Here is a 14,695-nt window from a genome sequence, read left to right as displayed (position 1 = left end):
AAGAACAAAATATCAACACAAGTATGTGTTCACATTTTGTTTCTAATTATATTGAGTTACTTTTTGAGTTCAAGGATACTGCCTTCTGCTTCTTCTGTATCCTATTTGGACTAACACATTGTTGTGCAAATCACAGGTAATTTTAGAAATGTTTAATGAATGAATGAATAAATGAAAGAGATGGAGGTGGGTAAGAAAGGAAGATTTAAATACAAGGATGGCTAGAAAAGACCAATGGCATGTAACAAGACTCTGGCTAATTTTTAGTCTCCATAAACTTTTTTTTTAAGTTTTTGTAATTCTATTATTTATCAAAAGGACTATTATGGTATTTACTTCAACATTTATTAAGCACCTACAATGTATATTATGATTTACTAGATATTGGAAAGTGTTTCAGCATCTGGCATCCTAATAGTCATTGCTTTTAATCTTAATCCAGTTGCATTTTAACATTGTTTTTATTTGTATTAATGTGGCCATTGTGTATATTGTTCTCATGGTTGCTCTTTTTTCACTGAATCAATTGATATATGTATTTTAAAGTTTTTCTAAAATTCTTTAGGCTCTTAACCTGGATTCTTGGAATTTGTTTTTTTTTTAAATTTTTATAACTGTATGTCAGCATAATTGATTTCTTTTGTAACTCTATGTATTTTATGCATTTAAACACATTCATTCTTGAGGAGTTCATAGTTTTCACCAGACTGCCAAAAGAATTTGTGACATCAAAAAGGTGAAGAAACTCCTGAATACTTTATAATCCACCATAAAGAAATGAATTCAAATATGCATTCAATTCAATGAAAAGAGCCTGGACCAGTGCAATGTCTGTTCTGGCAATGCTTACCAAATTAGATGGGACTGAGCCTGGGACTTCTTTGGTACAGAGTATTGGTAGGTGGGGGAACTAATTTCAAGAATGCAGGTCATATTCTGGGCAATTTGCATAGTTCAAGATTTGTTAACCTTTTTTTTAATATGATAGATTCTCTTTCCCCTTTTTTTGGCAATGTGGTGAAACACATGAACCTCTCCTCAAAATAGTTTTAAAGTGCATTGTAATGCCAAGCAAAGGCAACTTCCCAAGGTTCAAAATGCCAGCATAGCTGCTCTCCATTTTATTCAGTGACAAATTAAGAACAGAGAAAATCACAATATAGCATAATTCAAAATACAGCATTCACCAAGTGTAATTCAATCAAGTACTACTCCACCCCTGGACATTACATCCATTTAATCAATCACAAAGTCCCTCTTCTAAATACGACTCCACCCCTAGGCAGTACATTCATTTAGTCAACCACAAAACCCCTCTTCTCAAATGGAGATTAGTTTCCAATCATAAGTAATGTACATTCATTTGGTCAATCACAGAGCACAAAAAAGTCAAAAGTTTCCCACCCTTGGATTACAACTGAATAGGCCATCTACCCCAAGAGTTACAACAAGCTTAAGCACAGCATTTAATACCCAAAGAGAGGTCTTTTCTTCATCTTGACCTGAGACAAGTTCTCAGCAATCTTTGTTCCTGGGGAGACAAAGCTTAGTAAGGCAACAAGATACATTGCCAGTGTCCTCATTAATTCATTCTCTGTCTGCAGAAAAGTCCTAGGACCCCTGAAAACATTAGCAAAACCCTCTTCCAGGATTTCTGTAGACATACAACAAGAAAATCCTTCTTCATGGTTTCTGAACCAACAGCAACATTCTAGGACCTCTGCAACAACAGCATTGGTCTTCACCAGTGGACAGAATTCACTCTCTGTCTGCAGAACAATCTCAGGAGCTCTGAACCAACAGCAAGGTTCCAGGATCTCTGCCACAACAGGATTGTCCTTCACCAGTGGATGAATCTGGAAGAACAACATCAAAACAGACAGACAAAGTACCAGCATAACAGCCATGTCTCCTCAGTCCTTGGCAGCTCTGGGTGGCAGCTCTCAAAGTCCTGGGCAGTTCAAACTGGCCCTCAGCAATCCTCTTCATTTCTGCCTCCACGATGCTGCTTCCAAAGAAATTCTTCTGTCTCTCTCTTTGCTTGTGTCTCTCTGAATTCACGTCACCAGCTCCTCCCAGTTCAGCCCTCTCTTTTCACTGTCAACAAGTCCATCCCACAAGTGGGATTCACAAGTTCTGGATTTTAATACAATCAATCCAAAAACCAAGTCAATACAGGGGATCTTTAAATTCCATTATTATTACATGCATACAATAAAATACATAGATTTACAAAGGAAGACAATTTTATTTAAACAAAATAATCAAAATAGTTTTTAAATGACAAGCTTATTGATCAAGAATAAGAACTTCCACCATAAAAAGTTACCTGTGGGGAAGCTAGGTGTACAGGCCCTGGAGTCAGGAGGACCTGAGTTCAAATCAGGTCTCAGACACTTAACACTTACTAGCCATGTGACCTTGGACAAGTCATTTAACCCCAATTGCCCTGCCCTCCCCTCTCTGAAAAAAAAAAGAATTACCTGTGGACACTGAAGAGTTTAAGTAACTTTTTGTTGCTGTCCAGTCATTTTTGAGTTGTGTCTTATTCTTTGTGACCCCATATGGGATTTTCTGGGCAAAGATACTGGAGTGGTTTACCATTTCCTTCTCCAGCTCATTCTGCGGATGAGGAAACTGAAGTAAACGGGGTTAAATGATTTAACCAGGGTCACTCAGCTAGTAAGTATCTAAGACTGGACTTGAAGTCAGGTCTTCCTGACTCCAGGCCCAGCACTCTATCCACTGAACCACCTAGCTCTCCTAAGTAACTTTACAAGAGTCACTTAACCAATATGTATGGGAGGCAGGCCTTTCAACCTAGGTCTTAACTTTGAGTCCAGGTCTCTATCCCCTATACTATTCTGCCCCTTTATCAAGTTACTAAGGTTTCAAATACAGGTTTTGTGGTAGACTGAAGTGCTCTTGTCCAAGGACTTGCATAGTTCAGTTTTTAGCAGTGGGCTATGAATTGATGAATTTTTCAGTCACAGAAATTCTCAAAGACCATTAGAAAATTTTTGATGAAGGGGTCTAGTGTAGTGGAATGTTTGCTGGATTTGGAGTCAAAAGATTTATGTTCAAATCTCAGCTCTGTAATTATCTGTGTGACCTTAGGCAAATTATTTAACTTTCCTGGACCTCAGTTTTTTCATCCATAAAATAAAAGGCATAGTCTTGGGATTTTGTGCATAATATGGATATATGATATAAATGTATAACCAGGAATCAGGAGAATGAGTTTTATTCCCTCCTTTAACGACTTTGTAAACTTAGGCACATGATTTACCTTCTAAGGTCCTATTTCCTTCTCTGAAAAATGTTATCATCATACTAAATACTATTGCATATCTCTACAAGTTCTATGATAGTGAATAACTATTCTTTGTTTCTGTTGAGGTCAGAACAAAAAGAAATGGGTAATGAAGAGTTTTATATTCCTACAAAGTGTTTTTGACAATCAGGTATTAAACGATGGAATGTTGCTGTTCATCCTTCGTTTTTGAAAAGGACCAGTGACCACAGGTGACATTTTGACTTGTGTGTAAATTGGATTTAAGTGAGGCAGGGTTGCACAAAATCCTCAGCCTCACTCTCTCTTCCAGAGTCATCAAAGTCCAGTGGCAAGACAAAAGTCAAGACACCCGGCAATGGCCTGGGATGTGGTAGATGAACTTAACATTTTCCATAATTAACCAAGCTCTAAGCACTCCCCAGCTTCTTTTTCTGCTGCCTTCATGGCCACTGGAACAAATTATTGTCATTTGCCCATTCTGCTGAGCAAGTCACCGAATAGTTGGAGCAGATATTCGCCCCTTGCTGGTTACCCTCCAGGTTTAACCCACCTGCTGAGACAGTTTCCCAGGGTATGGCTCCTCTGTATGCTACCTGGAACTACAGGTCAGAGTTGGGTGACAGGTGGACACCTATGGGGATTACAGAATTTCTATCCTGGAAAATACTTCAAAATGAGATGCATGGTCACATGAAATAGATGATTTAGTTGTAGGAGAGAAAACAGAACATAGTGAACAAGACATTATTTAGAGTCAGTTGAACCTGAGTTCAAATCCTGATCCATATTTTCACATATTTCTAGTGTAACCCTGGATGTGTCATTTAACTACCCTATAAAATGAGGGGATTGGATTCCATAGCCTATAAAGCTGCTTTTAGCTCATAATCTATGATTCTATGATCTGGAGAAGCTAGAGGCTGAACTTGGAGATTGTAGCTATATGATTGCATAACACCCATTGACTTAGGGTTCTCTTAGATTGGAATCACTTTTAAAGAAAAGAAATAATAAGCAGGAAGTATATTTTGAATATTTCTAGAAAAAATTCTTTAAGGAAAATGCAGACTATTCACCTGCTTGATATTCTTGAAGCCTACAATGTATCTTTTCTACTGCTTTCATGATAAACGAAGTCTGTTTATTTTCCAAGTTCTATTCTGTTCCATGTCCAGATAGTCACGAAACAAAAGATCAGTTGATCTTTGCAATCTTTAAGTGAAGAAGGAATGCTAGGAATGTAACTTAAACTGTTTTTCAGGATTCTCTTTTAAATCATCCAGTTAAAGGATTCTAAAACAGCTCCGTTGGGGGGGGGGGGGCACATTCTCTAGCCATTTAAAAATCAGTTGCTTATGTGTTTCCCAATTCTCTGAGTGAATGATATTCATTTCATGGGACTGTCCAAAAGACATGATATTCTATATCAATTAGTGTTTTGGGAAACAATCATAAAAGTGAGATAGATACAAGAGGGCCCACATTTGAATCACCACTCACACGGTTTAAGACATCCATACTTTTTTTCTTGAAAAAGATGTGGCCCTATTTTAATGAATGATTGGGGAAAGTATTCTTTGAGGTTATCATAGAGACAGCAATGTGGTTCTTCCATTCTCACTAAATTTCCTCCCAGAAACTAGGTATCCTCTCCTAAACAACTGGTGTTTTGATTTGCATTAATGTGGTTATTGTGTATACTGTTCTTGTGGTGATTCTTTCTTCACTGAATCACTTCATATAAGTCTTTCAAAGATTTTCTGAATTTCTCTCATTATTTCTTAGATTGTAGTGCAAGAGAGGGTTCTCTGAACTTCTTTAAAAACTTTTTTTTTTTTGCTTTTTGACGGGCAATTGGGGTTAAGTGACTTGCCCAAGGTTACATGGCTATATTTTTTTGTGTGTGTTAACTCTCTGAGGCTGGATCGGAACCCAGTCTTCCTGACTGCAGGGCCGGTTCACTGTACCACCTAGCCCCCCCCAAAAACTTTTTTTTAATAACTATTTCAGCATAGCTAGTCTCTTGGTATCAGAATCATAATAGGTATCAGGAATCTGAAGTTTAGTATGTTAATACCTCAGAAGGCACCATTTTGTTCACTTTCCAAAGGTTAGGGACATTATTAATTATTAATAATTTTATTAATATTTATTTTATTATTTTTTATTTATATTATTTATGTTATTAATTTTATCTATATCAGTATTTAGTGTCACAAAGAACGCCTTTTTGAGAAGAAAAGGACACCTGAAAAATTCATGCACCATATTTGTTTTAAGTTACTCATCAAAGTCTTATATTGTTCCTTGACTTTTTATAAATTCCTAAGAATTAAATGAATTGCTTTGCTAGGCTGCAGTCCAAGTTCTTTCTTTTAGTAGGTGTGCTGTGAGAGAGCCCCATATTAGTAAAGAACGTCTTAACCATTTTCATGCAAACGGAAAACCTGGAGTTAAGATTTGGTATTTAACGTTGAGGTTTGAGAGATGATTTTCTTGGGATGTGGAGCACCCAAGTGTCTGTTCTTAAGTGAGTGTGTAGCTTTGGGCCCCCAGCCTTTCACTTCACTGGGGCTGACAGTGGCACTGGCAATTGTTGGCCACACCGGGGCAGCCTCTCCCTGGCTGGGGGCTGGGGAAAGATCCGTTCCAGCAAAGCTGACAATGTAGCCAAGTCCGTATTTACCGGGGCTGCCAAGAATCATTTAAAGGGGAAAAGAAAGCCGATTTTTAACAAAATTAACCCAAACCCAAGATCGTAAATGAAACAAACAAACAAAAAGCAACAGGCCAAGGAGGCGGACATCTTATTGTTCTCTTGGAAGGAAATCCTTTCATCCTGCAACCTCAAAGGTCTATCCAGCTCCTTTACCCCTCACCCACCCACCCCCAGCACAGGGGAGCCCCAGAGTATAGGTTAGTTCCCAAAAGGAAGCCCCACATGTCCACGCCCCTTCAGACTCATTCCAACACTCCATCCCCTAGGGTAACATGATTGCACTCAAGCCAGGGGAATGGGGGTGGGGGGCGAACCAAACCAACCTAGCCTGACCGCCTATCCTCCCCCAAAGGCTGAAGCCTGTGATTGGCTTGGTGGGCTCTTCTTCCCGCCCCGGTGAGACTGGGAGGAGAGAGCGAGAGGGAGGGAGGGTCCCTTCACTGGCCTCGGGTGGAAGTGGGAGGAGGAGGGGGAGGGGGGGAGAGGAGGAGAGAACAGAGAGGGAAGGGGAGGAAGGGGAGGAAGGGGGTTGTGGTGGGGAGGATGTGAGCCAGGTTAATGTGAACTGAGAGCCAGCTAGAGAGGGGGGCGGAGAAGGGAAGGAAGGAAGGGAGGAAGAAAGAGGAAGAGGAGGAGGAAGAGAGAAAGCCAAGTAGCAGCAGCAGCAGCAGCCCAGCCGGAAAAGCCGCGGGGAGGCAAGCCACCCCGCGTGTGCGTGCCGGGCCAGCGCTCCCTCCGGAGTTGGGCAGCTCTAGCAGCAGGAAGGAGGGACAGCAGCCCTGGAGCCCGGGCTCTCTTGGGAGAGCCGGCGAGAGCAGCCGCAGGAGGAAAGAGCCTAGGGACTGGCTTGAGAGCTATTCACATCCCTCCCCTCTCTAGTCTTCCTTTCCCTTCTTGTCTCTTCTCCAGTCCGCATTTTCGCCCCCCCGCAGCCTTCCGGCTTCCACAGCCGCCTCGGGAAGGAAGCGGCCCCGGCTGGAGTGGGGAGGAGGTCAGATCCGACGGAGGGACCTCCCTTACCTGCTGTGCGTTGACATAACTGCGCTCGTATCCCTCGGGCTACAACTTCCCCAAGGGGCTAGATCGCATCCCCGGGGCGGCCAGGAAGAAGAGTGAAGTCCAAAGAGTAGCTCTAGCAGCCGCTGGGGTTCGCCTTCGCATTCCAGACACAGGAGAGGGTTGCAACCGCCTCGTCCCCATCTACCCCGAGAGTTGGGGTGCTCTTGCCCCCAGGCTCCATGGCGACCGGGCTGGGGGAGCCAGTCTATGGACTTTCCGAAGATGAAGTAAGTGATTTACTCCCCCATACCACTCGTGAGTGCGTGTGCTTGCCCTGAGTCCATCTGTCACCCTCGCCCCACCCCCACTCTCCCACTTCCCGGGGGAGCAAGGGAGTTTCGCGTACGCGGGAGGGTTGAATCCTCGGAGGGTCACGTTAGAGTGTGGGAGTCTGGGAGCTTGTTTCCTGCTCGCAGGCTCCTGTATAAAGGGGCTAGAGGAGCGCTGATGTCGGAGCATGTGTGCCTAGGACTTAGGGGCGCAGTGGCTGCGGGTAAGGAAGGGTCCCGGAGTGCCGGGTAGCAGCACCGGGGCCCCTCGGGCCAGCCTGCCGCGCGGATTTCCTGGAGCGGGACGCAGCCCTCCTGGGTGCCTCTGTCCTCTTCCTGCCCGCTGCCCTCAGTCCTGGCTGCTGCCTTTCTCCCGCCCCGAGCGCCCTTTGTTTGTAAATAAATAAGCCCCGAACCCGGCGCCGGGCCCCGAACTCCTTTGTGCTGGGGAGAAGCAAAGCGCCTTCCTCCTGCCTCCCTCTCCGGTAGGAAGCCTCGGGGCATAGGGGAGAAAGGGAACTCGGGGCTCTCCACTTCCCCTCTCGCCTCAGACTTCATTATCAAGTGGCACGCCGGCTCGGGGGCCAGTGGCAGGCGCTGGGTGCTCCGGGGTCGGGCAAGGAGATGGAACTGACTTCTTCAGAGAACTTTCCAACGGATGTCACCTGTTTTAGAACCGTTCTACGGACGTGTGTGAGAGACTGAGCCCCGAGGATGGGTGAGGAGCTTTGGCTGTGTGCACATGAATACAGACTTGTGACACACAGCTTGCTTGGACCACCCATACTGGCATGTATGAGCGCCTATGTGTGAGGGTGGGAGTGAGGACGACTGCAGGTGCTTTTAGGAAACTTGGATGGGTGGCTGCCGCCCAGCCATTTTCCTTCCTAAGGATCCAGTCTAAGATCTCAGAGGTGGATGGATTGAGAATGAAGGACGGCCATTGGATTCTTGTTATTAATAAAACACACATACAAATCCACAAGGCCAGCAATGTTTATTTAGTGAAAAAGGCATTGTTTTTATCCTTAGGAAACCTCCCCTCACCCCCACCCCCACCCCCACCCGCTTCCCAACACGCCTGGTAAATCACAGCTCAACCCTCTTAGCAAGCTGGATGCTCGGTTCTTATTGGTGTATTTCCCTGCCAAAAAGGGGAGTGGGAGGAATATCGCCCTGGGAGCCGGAGTGACAGAGGAGCTGTATGGAGCAGGTAGGAGCGGTTTCCCCATCTGGCTGTGTTTGCGTGTTCAGGTTTGTTTCTCTGGAGAGGTGAATTTACACTCCATGAAGCATTACTCAGCAGGGAGGGATTTCCTCCCCTAGTCGGTTGTGCATTTCATGAAAAGTTGATGCCTGGAAATTCAGGCTTTCTTGGTTCCTCTTTCTTTCCTCTTTCTCCTTTCATTCTTCGGGTGTGGGGGTGGGGTTCCGAGAGAGTCTATTATCCGGGACATGCCCACAATTATGGCTTCTCTCACAGAGATGTAGGCATCTGTTACCCACCTACTGTTGGCACCCTACGTATATATATATATATATATATATATATGTGTGTGTGTGTGAGTAGACTGGGGAAGTGTGTATGGGCATATGAACCTGTATGCAAAATATGTAGGGTATATGAATCTATCTGGTAATTCTTAGTTCGGATGGGTTGCACTTAATTCTTAAGGATGGTTTAGGAAACACCTGTGGTTTCCTTTATCTAATTATAATGCAGAAATCCATGTATTTGTGTGATGGAATACTGTGTTTAAAATCATTTCACCTTTTGTGGAATTAATTGCATAGTATTGTTATTGGATGAAGCTATGGAATTCCAGAAAATTTGGGCCTGGCACTCCTTCCTCCCAGGCGGTCTTTCTTTTATTCTTCTTCCTCCTTATTTATTAATATCAGTAGAAAGAAGACAGAGAGCCTCCAGGGCTGGTAAGATAAAGACATTACCAAACAAAGAGGCTGGGGCTTGGCTGAGGTATTGTGGCTGAGAGTCAGCTGCACTTCTGTCTCATTAAGGTTATTAACATAACATGATTGTTGGAAAAAATTGTGTGAAAAGATACTTTTAAAAATACTTCAGTAATGTGTGGAGTGGTTTATTTTAGGTCATGCTTTGCTTTCAGGAGGGCAGTAGATGAGTAGATTTCACATAACTGTGGTTTTTTTATGTGCTAATATGCTTTGTTGATATCTAGGATCCAGTGTGCTCTTGAGAGATTGTCTTACCACCTTTTTTTTTTCCTGGGTTGGTTAATAATGTTCTTAACTTATGACTAGAGCAAAAAGAAAGGCTGAACATATATCTATATTTATATATTGTATAAATACATATATATAATATATATCTATATCCATCTTTATTACTTCATAAAAGTAGTCTAGGGCTTTGTATATATATATAAATTACTAACATGCTATGACCAACAAAGTATGAAGAAATTCAATTTATTTTCCATTGTGGACATTTTCATCTACTGCTAAACATGTTCTTATATGGAGCAACAGAATGAATCTCATCAGTCTTCCCTTTTCTAAGCAATGCTATTTTGATGACTCTATATTTCTTTGGCATTTTGTTTGGAAGAGAGATTTTATCCTGTCACACTTTGGCCATTGGAAAGCCAAGGAATGCTTCTGCAAAATATTAACAGCAAATTGTAGTGGTATTATAGCTAGTTTAGTTCTCCAGATTCCTTGCAGTCAGTCTGGAAGAAAACCAGATATGGTTTTTGAAAGAATAGTGTCTAATGAAATTTTGTTCTGAGTCCGGTGTCCATTCACAGCATGGTCCAACTGTACGTATGTACTACATCTAATAATCTGAGTAATGGGCATAAATCATTCACGTGGCTTTTCTAATACAGATTATTAGTCCAATCTTTTTTTTTAAGTAGCATTGAGGAGGCTCTGTAGTGACCTGGGGCTTAATAGAAAGTGCACTCCGTCATCCTCCAACCTCACCATATCTATGTAAATCCTTTCTTAAATTGTACAGCTCAGAAGTGTGAAAGTCATCTTCCATGACAGTGGGAACACTTCTTCCACTTGCTTTCTTTGATATTGTAAACTGAGAGTCTTAACAGTTTTTTTTAGTAGTTGAATCCATCAAAAAATCATGTATCATCATCCCTATTTGTGGAATTATTAGAGAATCTTGAAGACTGCATTTTATTCTACCAGTTCAGTTCCCCCTCCCCCCATCACAAACAATAAACAGGACAAGATATTGTATTCTTTATACCTTTCAGTTAGCTGTATAATAATGAAGATCAAGACTACTGTAGAAAGATCATGAATGGATACCTGTCTCTTCTCTAAAGTAGCAGGCTTTCAAAGGCATTTTAAATACAACACTTTCTCATTTTTTATAAAATAGATTTGAATAAATAAAGTTTTATTCCCAAGAAGTTGAGAGCGAATGAATTTTGTAAATCAAATTAATTATATTTTAAATAAGTTTTTAAGCAAAACAGAACTCTAACTTATCTTTTAAGTAAATCTGGATGTTTATATATTAGTTTTAATGTAACCCTGCATTCCTCCCTGCCTTCTTCCTTCCTTCCCTCCCTCCCTCCTTTTTTTTTTTTTTTTTGGTCTTTGTGTCTCTAACTCCTAGCCCAGAACTTGGCACATAATAGGCTCTTAATAAATGCTTATTGATTAGATGATTGGTTCTTGAAGGCTTTTACTGTCATGAATACACTGGGTAGTTCATTAATATCAGGTGATAAAACTGCTTTGCTTGAACCTGTAAAAATAGGTGCTGGAAGGGTGGGTCAGAGGGCAGTGTGACCTGTGCTTTGGTTTTTATTATACTTATTGTAGTAAGAAAAGGTAATAACATGGGGGGGGGGTTGAGGAAGAGTAGGTTGGATAGGATCAATTTATATTTATGCTAGGTAAGTCCACTTCTGTTTTAGTTCAAACTGATCATGATTATAATCTGTTCAATTTGAAAGAGTTAGAAAATGCCATCAGCATAAATTTTGGCAGGGAGGAAATGGGTGTGGCTAGACTTTTGTTAGAGATTCAATAAAGACTTAGAAAGATCAGTTTAGTTCAAAAGAATCAGTTTGGAACAATTTTTGCAATTGGCTTGAGTCCTTGACATTTTTTGGCAGTCTGGCATTTTGGGGCATGTTTTTCTCATGAATATAACACGATATTAACTGTAATTCTTTGACTCTTTATTGACCGACTGACTTCAAAAACCTAAATAAGATATTTGAGGAGAATGATAGATCTATCAGGCAAAATTTCAGTGGTTTTACTGGGATATGGATTTCAGAATATTAGATTTGGCATCTTTTTTTTTTGGTGGCTACAATGAATGGGGGCTCAAATGTGAACCTTGGGCTGACCATGGGGTGACCTACTTCTTTCTTTTTTTTTCCCTCTCCTCATCCATGCCTTGAAATGAACAGTTAGTATTCATTTGGCAAACAGCAAGAAATGCCTCTTAAAATCCACAGAAACCCAGGGCCACTGCCCTGTGTGTAGAAAGAGCTCAGGATATCACAAAATTGAGGCTTAGGAGGCTATTTTGGGGTTGGGTGTGGTTGGCAGGTGAGAAGGGGAAGCAGGATGAGGCCAGGCCTAGAAAGAGCTCACAAGCCTATTTGGAGACACATATTTTAACTAATCTTGCTGAGGTCAGGTGTTTCTATGATGCTGAAAGATTCTACTATCAGCATCCTGGGGCAAAACTCCAGTAGCCCTCCCTACTTAGAAGGGTCAGACCAGATGGCCAGGACTTTGCATGTTAACACCAAATTACCCATATGTTACAATCATAGAGTTGAATAGAATTCACATGTGATTATACTTCATTTTATCAGTGATTTTTTTAATGTGGGTATCTGCTCAACTCATAGATCGAAAGTTATTCATATTTTCTTATCCTATGTTGTTCTTGTAGATGTGCTGGAGGCCTTTTCCTAGTTCTTTTTATCTTTTATATATGTTATGTTGAATTCTCATTATATGACAGGCTCATCTGCTTTTCTAATCATACATTTCCTGGATGACATCTCTTATTTCCAGTTATTGCATATATATACTACATCATTAGAGGAATTCTGCAGCCTGATTTTGCTTACCATGTCTCTCCTGTTGCCTTTTTGGGTTGTCAGCAACTTTTGCTTCTTGCATATTAGGGTTTGCAAGGTTTGTGACCAATCCATTATATATATATATATATATATATATAAATGAGAAAGCAGGTTAGGATCATTAGAAAGTGTTGGGCAATTTTCAGAAAACAATGTGCTGTAACTGAACCTGTGATTTCATTGGTACAGGTGAAAAAAGCCCCTCAACCAATTTATAGTCTTAGATAATTGTATGGAGGACATTGAGAGGTTAAGTGATTTGCCCAGGGTGACACAGTCAGCATGTGTCAGAGCTGGGACTTCAGTCCATAGTCTCCTGCCTTCCATGCCAGCCAACTCTCTCTCTCCATTATATCATGTTATGTCAATTTCTGAAATGCAATGCATGTACATTTATTGCATTTATTAAAATGCAAATATTTTAGTGCCCATTGTACAGGTATGGAAACCATTAGTCATCAGTTTTAGTGACACTTTCATTCAAAACTTTTCTTATCAGAGGTGCAACTTTCATTGGATTTCTGCTGCCCCTTGTTAACCTAAACTATCCTAGGAAAGGGGATTGGTAAACTGAAAGGATCTAAATATTTTACTTAGGACAGAAAAATAAAGGTATTGGAATAATATGCTAACTGGCTACTTATTCTGTTAATAATTGAGTAGGTTTGTTCTTATATCCTTGACTGTGTATGCATTTAGATATCTCAGTTTTGTTGATGCATATTATGAAGTTTAAGTTAAATTACATGTGCCTTATGAGAGGAAGCATAGTTTAGTGGAAAGCTTTGGACTTGGAACCAGGCAAGACTAGAGTTCAGATTCTGCCGCTGACAATAACAAGCTTGTGACTGTGGTTAACTCATTTAACCTCTCAGTTTCTGTAAATGAGGAATAATACTTATAGAAGCTACATTACAGCCTTTTTTAAAAGTGAATGTCAAATGAGATAATGAATGTGATGCGTTCTGTAAACATCAAAGTGCTATATATTATTTACTAGGGCTGTTATTAGTATCTTCATTTGAAAACTACTTATAATTGGTAAGACAAGGTTGAATTTTTGTGGTTTTATTTGAGAACTTGCAGAACTGAGCTTGACCAATGATTTCACTGAATAATCATTTATCTAATGCTTGTTATATGCATGTATCTCTGTGCTAAGTATCATGAGTGAATAATTGGAAACAGAGTACCTAAGTATGTGCCATAATTTGCTACAGTTAAAAATTCAAAGAGGCTTCATATTTGGTTTCTCACTTATTAAGCACTTATATAAAGGCCAAACTCCTTTGAGTGGTTACAGTTCTTTTCAGTATTCTGGTGTAACCAGCATGATATCACCTTCAAGCAGAACCCTCTAGATGACCTCACCATCTATAGAGAATTCCTTTTTAGCTTAAAACTCTTCCCAGGATGTCTTCTACTATAGTGGTGAAGCATCCAATGTCTTGTGTTATGACTTGTCTAATATTAATTATCAGAGGATTGATTTTTACAGGATTGATTATTTATGTTATATCATTTATGGAATCTTTTAAGTCTTTTAAAAAATAAATTTTTATTGATTTTGTTTGTAGGTTACTTACATTTCCCCACTATATCCCTCTCTCATACCCCCTCCCAGAGTCATTCCTCATAATAAAGAATTTTTAAAAGGAAGAAAAGTTTTGAAAAACTCACCCATATCATATGCAATTGTTCTACATCTCCGATCCCTTGATTTGCAGAATCTTGAATAATTTTGATATTGAGAGCCTTTAAGGCAGATTTTTTTTGCCCTTGCAGATCAACTAAGTCAATAAAGAATGCTTTTTGTGTAGCTTATAGCGTGTAGTTAGATGGACACTCATGTCACTTGTCTGTCTCTATATGTGTTCATTTACATATGGATAGAGAGTTAGACCCAGAATCCAACAGTAGGGAGGAGGAGAGAGATCTGGGCCAGTCAATGCTCTTTTAATGACTCAAGGCCTTTTTCAGAAACAAAAGTCCATTCTAAAAATACCCGTCTTCTACCTATGCTGTATGACTATAAGTCACGGAATGCCAGTCTCCAAAGAATTAAAAACCAACTTATCACATGGAGGGCAATGAAGAAATGCACTGTGCATAGAAACAGACTGGGATACGTAACAAATTAGGGGATGGGATCAGGACCTAGAAAAAAGGATGTCCTCAGGGAAATGTCTGCTCCAAAAAAGAAGATGGTCCAGGCCTAGGAGTAATCACCACATAGCCT

The 14,695-nt window shown here is 40.7% G+C and overlaps 1 protein-coding gene and 1 long non-coding RNA gene across 4 annotated transcripts in view; one reads left to right on the top strand and one right to left on the bottom strand.

The window, feature by feature from the left end:
- Positions 1-1,106: 1,106 nt before the first annotated feature.
- LOC138171895 (uncharacterized) lies at positions 1,107-7,104 on the bottom strand. The gene is made up of 3 exons (XR_011170997.1): positions 7,035-7,104; positions 3,846-3,961; positions 1,107-2,136 (listed from the first exon to the last, which is right to left on the bottom strand). It is a non-coding gene; the product is annotated as an uncharacterized lncRNA (long non-coding RNA).
- LOC138171839 (E3 ubiquitin-protein ligase NEDD4-like) overlaps positions 6,522-14,695 on the top strand; it is a 507,053-nt gene continuing 498,879 nt past the window's right edge. For 2 of the 3 annotated variants that reach the window (XM_069101446.1, XM_069101443.1), the window contains exon 1: positions 6,523-7,300. In XM_069101446.1, coding sequence (XP_068957547.1) covers positions 7,253-7,300 — 48 coding nt within the window. In that variant the 5' untranslated portion in view covers positions 6,523-7,252. Of the gene's footprint in view, positions 7,301-14,695 lie in introns of all 3 variants that reach the window. The other variant, XM_069101437.1, reaches the window with a different exon arrangement.

Source organism: Petaurus breviceps, unplaced genomic scaffold, assembly GCF_028583685.1.
Source record: "Petaurus breviceps papuanus isolate PSGF00001 unplaced genomic scaffold, PetGlider_PUasm1.0 128, whole genome shotgun sequence".
Taxonomy (NCBI): domain Eukaryota; kingdom Metazoa; phylum Chordata; class Mammalia; order Diprotodontia; family Petauridae; genus Petaurus; species Petaurus breviceps.
Note: the sequence above shows the minus strand (reverse complement) of the source record. Positions and strands in the feature narration are given on the sequence as shown.